The sequence below is a fragment of the Amborella trichopoda genome, chromosome 8, assembly GCF_054954075.1.
Source record: "Amborella trichopoda isolate Santa Cruz 75 chromosome 8, AtrichopodaSantaCruz75HAP2 v2.0, whole genome shotgun sequence".
Classification (NCBI taxonomy): Eukaryota; Viridiplantae; Streptophyta; class Magnoliopsida; order Amborellales; family Amborellaceae; genus Amborella; species Amborella trichopoda.
In genome coordinates, this window is record NC_142343.1 from 9,244,542 (window position 1) to 9,252,976 (window position 8,435).

The 8,435-nt window shown below is 34.2% G+C and overlaps 1 protein-coding gene across 1 annotated transcript; it reads left to right on the forward strand.

Annotated features, from left to right (window-relative positions):
* Positions 1 to 1,684, forward strand: LOC18436088 (uncharacterized). The gene has a single exon (XM_006846114.4). It carries the CDS (start codon positions 609 to 611, stop codon positions 1,242 to 1,244), a length of 636 nt encoding a protein of 211 aa, XP_006846177.1. The 5' UTR covers positions 1 to 608; the 3' UTR covers positions 1,245 to 1,684.
* The last annotated feature ends 6,751 nt before the right edge of the window (positions 1,685 to 8,435 follow it).

The window sequence follows — 8,435 nt, forward strand, 5'->3', positions numbered from 1 at the left end:
TCGGGTCTTCTGATTAGACATTGAACGCGTATCGCAACAGGCGCTTGCGATCAGACTCACTCTAGTCTAGAGAGAAATTGAAACTGTATCGCACCAGGCACTCGCCACCAGACTCTAGAGAGAGAAAGAGAGAGAGAGAGAGAGCTAAGCATATCTTAGAGAGAGAGTGAGAAGAACCATGAAAGACAGTCAGTGAGTGAAGGAAGAAGATAATACAGAAGAGGAAGAAGCCATGGAAATGAATTGGTGATTGATACCTTTACAGAAGAGAGTGGAGAGAAAAAATATTCACAGGGGAAGAGAGAGAGAGAGGATTTGGGGCTCACAGCATTCAAGACAGTCTCCCACAGAGAGAGGGAGAGAGCTAATTTTCAGTCTTCCAGGAAGAGAGAGAAGCTAAGTTGCAGGCAATCGACGAGAGTGATATAGAGAGAGAAAACAAGAGAGAGAGGATTAGCAGGTACCAACAAGAGAGAGAAAGAGCTGATTTGCAGTCACCAACAAGAGAGAGGGAGCTTATTTGCAGTAATTTTTAGAGAGAGAATAACCCAACAAGAAAGAGAAACGGGGACCTCCCTCTAGAGAGAGAAACCCACGTCTGCAAGCCTATGGATCCACAGAAACAGCACAAGCAAGGGAAAAAACCCAAGAACCCCAACAAATCAGATCCCTCCTTCCAGTCGAGCTCCACAGTGAAAGGCCTGCGCTTCGGTGGCCAGCTGATGATCAAGAAATTCACAATCAGGCGTGCGTCGCCGCTCGAGCTCCAACGCCTTCTCTCTCTGCAACCCCCAAAGCCCAACCCCTTCCCCTCAACTTCTGTTTTCATCCCCACCAACTTCACCATCCTCGCTCAACACGCATGGCACACTCTCACACTAGGCCTTGGAACCAAGAAATCAAAGGTAATTCTCTTTGTGTTCGAATCCGAACAGTTGAGAGCCGGAGCAGAGAAGTCGTGGCCTAGCGAAATTGCGCTCGGTGATGTGAACAGGAGGCTCGTAAGAGGGCTAAATGGGTGCGAAATGGCTCGGTTTAAGTTCAGGAAAGGGTGTGTTACGTTCTATTTGTATGCAGTTAGGCCAGAAGGGGCGGTGGGGTTTAGGAGGGCAGAGGATTTGAGGCAGATATTGCAGGCGGTGGTGCAGTTGAATGATTTCCTCGATCATACGGCGATGCTCGCAATGCCGCACCAGAGGTCCATTGGGTACGTGCCCCCGGCGCCAATGGCCATGGCTCACTGAGATGAGTTCAGTTGTCAATTCTCTCTCTCTCTCTATCCATTGACTTCATATTTTCTCTCCCCCTTCATTGTTTCACTGAAAATAGTTCAGTCTCCTTTCTCTCTATGTTGGTGACCACGTGAGTTCTCTCTCTGTCATGAGATGAACTGAATCTTTCTCTTTCTTTTCTTTTTTTGGGGGGCCATTTAATTTTGGGATTGTTAACAAATGGTGGTGGGATTTTACAGTTAACATGTCTTCTTCTTCCTCGCCATCTCCTTCTTCTTCTGGAGCTATCTTCTGCTTCGCCATCTCCTTCTTCTTCTGGAGCTTCTCTGTTTCATGTCTAACATTTATTTTTATTTTTATTTGCATCTTTATTTTCTGTTTTTGTGGAAGTTGAGGTTGAATGTAATGTAAGTGAATTTTTTGATATTAAAATTGGGTTTTGCTTTGATTTCTTTTTATCTCTGTAAATGTATTCTTTGCTACTGAAATTTGGTTCTACTCTCTACGTATGAATAAGTGAACGACTCGGGGTCGGGACTCGGCCCATAGCCGAGCCGAACCCGAGGTACTCGGGCCCGCCCAGACAAAAAGTGCTAAAAAGTAAAAGAACAACACAGAAAATAGAGAAAATATATTTGAAATAAAATCAAACAAAACATATCTAAGGTAAAAAAAGTAGAAAAAAAAAGATTTTGAAACTTATGCGACGGAGGTATTTTAGGAGAAAAAAAAGAGGAAAAAATGTAAAATTAAGCATTCATTGCCAAAGCACTTTCCAATGCGGAAAAAGTTTATATAAGGTTGCAACCTTACATCTACTGCTACGGATGCATCAAAAAAATCCATCGAAAAAGTTTGTTTTAATGTTGAAAAACCTTTTGATTGATCATCTCGACATCGAGATATACGACCATTAAAATAGAAAGATTTTAAGTCTCATAAATAGTACATTTTACAACATATTATCTATACCGTCCATTTTCAATATTTTCCTATGTTTATAGATCTACTTGATTTTAACTGTTTTTTAAATTTAAAATTTTGGAATTAGATATAAAAATAGATTTTGAAATAATCCTAAAAATATTTTACATCAAAATTATGTACCATGAATAAAATTTGAAGGGGCACCTTACCTCTACAGCTACGTATGCATCCGTATGCAGACTGCACCCTTCCAATATTTGCTTAAATAAAAGAAAACGTAAAAATATGTGGGACTATATACAATGAGGCTATTTATTTTTGATACAAGGTAGTCACAATTTCTTACAATAATTTGATGTGATATTTGTGTCGCAAAGTTCCAAAAAAGTTATTTTGAAGTTTTAGCTAGGTAGTAGAATAATTACCGCCATCCAATTTCATATTCAATAGTCAAGACTAATGTGACCACCTTGTATAAAAAGTAAATAACTGATTACATTCTATAATTTCTCAAAATATATATTACAAATAAATTTCTATTTTTAGATTTTTTATACATTTTTTAAAAAATTTAGGATCTTCGAGTCAGACCACCCAAATCGAGGATACTCGGACCTGGTAGGAGGAGTCCGAGTTGGCTCGCCCGAGTTTTTGTAGACTGCTCTCTCTCTCTCTCGTATGAACTTAATGTATTTATTAATGATTATTTTCAATTAAATTTGAGTTATACGCGTCTTACAGTTTTTGCTTCCTAGTTTTTCTTGTGGGGAAGTTAGATACATGAAAATTTTCCTTTAATTTGATAATTAGGTTAAAGATTAGCTTCACAAATCATCATCTTCTTCTTCGTTAAATTTCTCCTCACTTCATCTGCTTAATTATTTATGCGCAAGACTTTGGACCTTGGTGGCAATTATAATACATTCACCCATCGATTGAACTATACTTGGGAAAATCTTGGCTGTCCATTTTTATTTTAAAAACTGCAGAAATGATCCATAGTTTTAACAAACCCTCTATCCCTTTAATAAATCTTAGTTTTACTTGTATTTTTCTTTTTTGTATTTACTTGTTTTATTTCCTTTCTTTTTCCATATAGATTATGTGTTTAGCAGACTTTAAATAGTTGGGATAAGGTTCGGATGATTATAAACTACAATATTAATATTGCAAAAAGGAAGTAAGGTAGTTCATCTTTAAGCATGTTTGGTAAGCGTGAAAATGTTTTCTAAAAAATATTTTCACATGAAAAAATTTTCTAATGTGATCAAGTGTGGAATAATTTTACATCAATTAGTTGCCAATTTGTGTGAGAAGATGCACTAAAACCAATTGATATAAAAATATTACCACATTTGACTTCATGGGAGAATTCTTTTTACATAAAAATATTTTCTAGAAAATATTTCACGTGAACGAAATAAAAACCAAGTGAGGAAGGCCGTTCTACCACTAATCTTGCAAGAGCACACCTAAATTTGGAGTCTCAAATTTTGGTGCTTGATCCAAATGAATTGAACTGTGTCTTCTTTATTGCTTTTTGCAATTTTTCTTCTCTTCTTTGAACAGGTTTGATACATGTGATGAGTGATGTTGAGGCTATTTATTTCTTAATGAAATAAATATAGATGTAGGGACGAAATTAGGTTGGATTGCTAGGTGTAAATTGGGAGCAAGAAAATGATGAGAGATGGTTGGGAAAGGGTGGGTGCCATTATGCAAAGCAAAAGTGTAGGGCACCCAACCCTGTCACTGCCAAAACACTTTATTATGTCCTCACAAAAGTAGGGCTAACAAATGACCCCCACCACCTTCGTTTTTTTTTTTCCTTTTCCCTACCTTATATTTTCAGCTCGAATGCTTTTCATCGGAATTGTGCTATCAGGTGTCTCCAAATAGTTTTTATATATACATATATATAGAAAATGTTTATATAGAGCCGAGGCTTTAAACAATCAAATTAGAGTGCAGATCAAAAATATCACTAGAAGAGGTTGTTTTGATGTTCAAATATCATCAAATTGATCATCTCGACATCAAGATACATGGAGATGAGAAAAACATGGATTTCAAATTTTGGGAATATTGCATCTTGTAATACATTTTTGGATCGTCAATTTTCAAGATTTTCAAGTTTTCATAGATACGCTTGATCTACACTATTTTTGAAGCTTTAAATTTTATAATTATAAATAAAAATATATTTTAAGGCTATCACCAAGATTTCCAGTATTGAAACCATATTTATCAATACTATTTGAAGGTGAGCTCTACTTTGATTGTTTAGAGCTTCGGCTCCATACAAACCGCACCTATATATATATATATATATATATATATATATATATATATATATATATATATATATATATATATATATATATATATATATATATATATATATATATATATATATATATATATATAGAGAGAGAGAGAGAGAGAGAGAGAGAGAGAGAGAGAGAGAGAGAGAGAGGAAAAAGTTTATATAGATCCAAGAATCTAAACAATCAAATTAGAGCCTGCCTCAAATTGGGAATATCAGCACATATATTTCTTTCCATATTTATTTTCAGAGACTTAACTTTATTTTGAATCTCAGGAAGAGATAGTTTTTCTTCCACATTTTTGTATTTTATTTCTTCTTTCAAATAATAAAGAAATTTTTCTTTAGAAGAAATCTTATTTTTAATGTTATTGATCTCATGAACTCTAGGTTTATCACTAAAGGTGAATTTAACCTTATGGCCTTCAATACTAGCTTCTATCCTTGTGTCATCAATTTTGATTGGATAGAGCATGTTTGATAAGGGAGTCCCTAGAATAACAGGTTGACTTAAACCTTTTACCATTATAAAGGAAAATTTGAAACAAACACCATTATTGCATACAGTAGTATCTGACAATTTATAATTGATAAGCATTTTACTGCCATCAGTAGTATTAAGAACCTGGGTAGGCTTGCTAAAGTATTTGGTTGGTACTAATTATTCATTAATGCAATTTAGATCAGCTCCTGAATCTATCAGGACAGTGGTTTGGAAACTATATTCCTTTTGAACTGCAATTTTGATATTAGTAAACCATTTTTGGGTTATTATTTTATCTACTAGGTGTACATATTTACAATTTTGAACCTTTTCTATCACATTCATCCCAGCTTTGGAGGTTTCAGGTTTAGGAAGGGTATCTTCAACCTCGGGTGGTAAAGGAATATTTTTTCGTTTATAGGGTTTTGGGTTAATTCCAAAATTTGAACCCTTGCTTTCAGAGCTATCAACTCATTTCTAACCTCATTGATTTCATATTTTAGCTCAGATATTGAAGTTTTTTTTTCTATCTGTGTTTTATTTTGTACCCTTTTAAAGATGTCTTGAAAACTATATTCTTCTTTTGTTGGGACAAGAGAAGACTTGGTTTTTTCAGATGGGGTTTTAGACATATTGATGAATTGGACTAAGGTTTCTCTTTTAGCCTCTGGATCTGATATTTTGTCGATAAGATCTTCTTCTTTTGTAAGGGTATTGATTGTTAATCCATTCATATCCATTATTGCCTCGTAAAAATCACATTGGCAATTTTCTTCTTTTGGGTTATTATCATCACCAGAGTCTGAATCAGAACTACTGATAATGGTATCCTCATCATTTATTTCTCCAATTAATATTTCATCTTATGAATTAAAAGAATCAGAGGTTTCATCTTTTATTTGGAGTATTTCAAATAATTGAGTTTTAATATTATCATCTATTTCCAGAGAGTTAATCTTTCTTTTAACTCTACATTTATTTTTGTAATGCCCTAGTTTGCCACAATTATAACAAACAGGGATTTTTCCTTTTTCCCTTATCTTTGAAATATGGTTTATTTCGTAAGAATTTGAAAAAAAATTCTTTTGTCCTAGGGGAATGTCTAAATTTTTTCTTTCTAAATTTTTTATGTTTCTCCTTATGAAAAGGCTTTGAAGGGGGTAGGATATTATATCCAAACTGTTCGCAGAAATCTCCTAACTCTTTTCTTCCCGTTATTCTCTGTTTCTCTAATTGTCTCCAAAGTTTTAAATCTGTACATAAAGCCAAACCTTCAGCATAGATTTTGACTGATAATTCTCCTATTGTATACAGAGGATAAGGAATAATTCCATCATGCTTATTTTTAAGCCTTGTTTTTACCTTTTCTGTAAAAAGATGTGATAGCCCGGCCATAAACTTTTCTTTCCAATGGTTTGACTTACTATTTTTTCTTAATAGTAGTCTTGAGAAAAATACATCTTTGTACCATTTATAATGAGAGAGTGTTGAACATCTTAGATTTGATAACAAATCTTCAGATCTTGCTGCAAACAAAGCAGTACTTCCTATAAAATGGAGGGTGATAGTATATATCAGCGTATTGACTGCTCTTCGTGTATTATGTTGTCTTGGCCATTTTCACTTTTGACTATCCATTGTTTTGAGATATTTAATATTTGATTTTTTGATTCCTCATCCATATGAAAATCCCACCAGCCGCTTAGCCATCTTGTGAATCCACATATTATGGCTTTGGCTATCTCATGGTTTTGGTTTCCACTTGCTTTGTAGGCAGTGGCATACATGGTCATATGTTTCATAAGATCTAAGATCTGATTTTCAGCTGTGCCATCTATGTTCTAATTTACTATAGATTTTCCTGAATAGGAAACTAAAGTAGAGATTAGATCTTCTTCTATCTGTAGATCTGCTGGGGCAGGTCTAGGATAGTACGTTCGGGTTTTAGACACTGGTCTTACTTTTCTTCCATAATCAATTATATTGATGTCTAAGCTTTCAGCTTTAAAAGCTTTCTCCATATCAGAAATTTCTTTGTTAGGTACCTTTTGCAGGACTTGAGCATGTCCTTCCTTGTTTTGGAAGGCTAGCGCTTTTCATTGATATTTAATTTCTTTAATCTTTTAACCAATTCATTTATTAATTCACTATTTTCCTATTTTTTCTTTATTCCTTGTAAGCTAAATTTTCTTGTCTCAATAGTTGGAGGCGGTTTGAACATGACAGTTTCTTTTTGCTTGCTGATCCTTTTAGTTTCTGTTTCTATTCTTGTAGTTTGTTTTCTTATTGTTTGGAGAAAAATATTTGTATAATTATTTTGTTCTATAATGTGAGGTATTCTTTCAAGCTTAGCCATATTATGGTCGCTTAGCCATATTATGGTCGCTTTCTTTTGGTCCTATTTTGAAAGGTGAGGCTTTAATTTCAATTTTCTCCCTAAACGTTTCTCCTTTGAGTTGTAAGCTAGTTTCAGGGGGATGAATAAACTCAATTGTTTCTCTTTTGGTGGTTTGAAAGGTCTGAAAAAGATTTTTCAATCATATTTATCTCAAATTCTATAATCTTTTGCTATATATTTTAACCATTTGAAAAATTTAACAGTTGCTTTATGTTTTATCATAAACCTATTAAATTTTAAATGGAAGGCATCTCAAAGAGGTTCTTTAAACTTTTTGAAGAACCATTCTCTTATTAGTCTATTTTCTTCAGAGTAGAAGTCTTTTCTGATCCATTCTTTATCGATCTTGAATTCTTCCTTTTGAATAGCACATATTTCAATGTCAAGATCTGAGGGTGCTGGTTTCTGTTCTTCTACTTTAGAAGAACCTGCAGTGTCTACTCTATAGACTGGTTGCTGAACCTGATTTGGAGTCCTATTAAGTCTTTCAATAATAGTTATCTTATGAGTGGATATTCTTTCATATTCAGATTGTGGAACTGGAGATGTCGAACTCCTAGGAGGATCCCTGATACTTGAATTATTAAGTCTTAGTATGGTCCTTCTGGAAGATGGAAAACAAAATTTCTATTTCCCCGTTAGAGTATTCTATGATTTGTTTAGGGTCTTTATTTTCAGGATTTTAAATTTGGGATTCAGATTGTAAAGACCATAGCTCCGATAATTTTACTTGAGACCATGCCACTGACTTTGGTATAACTAAATTTGATTTTTCCATGTTTGTTTGGAAAAATATGGTTTATCCTTTTAAATCCATTTGCCTAGCATTCGAACACAAAGTATTAATTACTTTGTAACATATTCTGTATCCAAATGCCAAGTTTTGAAAGCCTAGGTCCATATCAAAACCTTGAGTTTTAAGGTTTAGGGTCAGGACTTTTAACAAATTTGGGTATGTTAAGGCCACCAAGAAATTTGAAAAACAGTTAAAATAGATGGGGTCATCACAGAGACTGGATTCAACTATTCCTAACAAGGAATCAGTGAATCTTTATGTCTGCTGTCTCT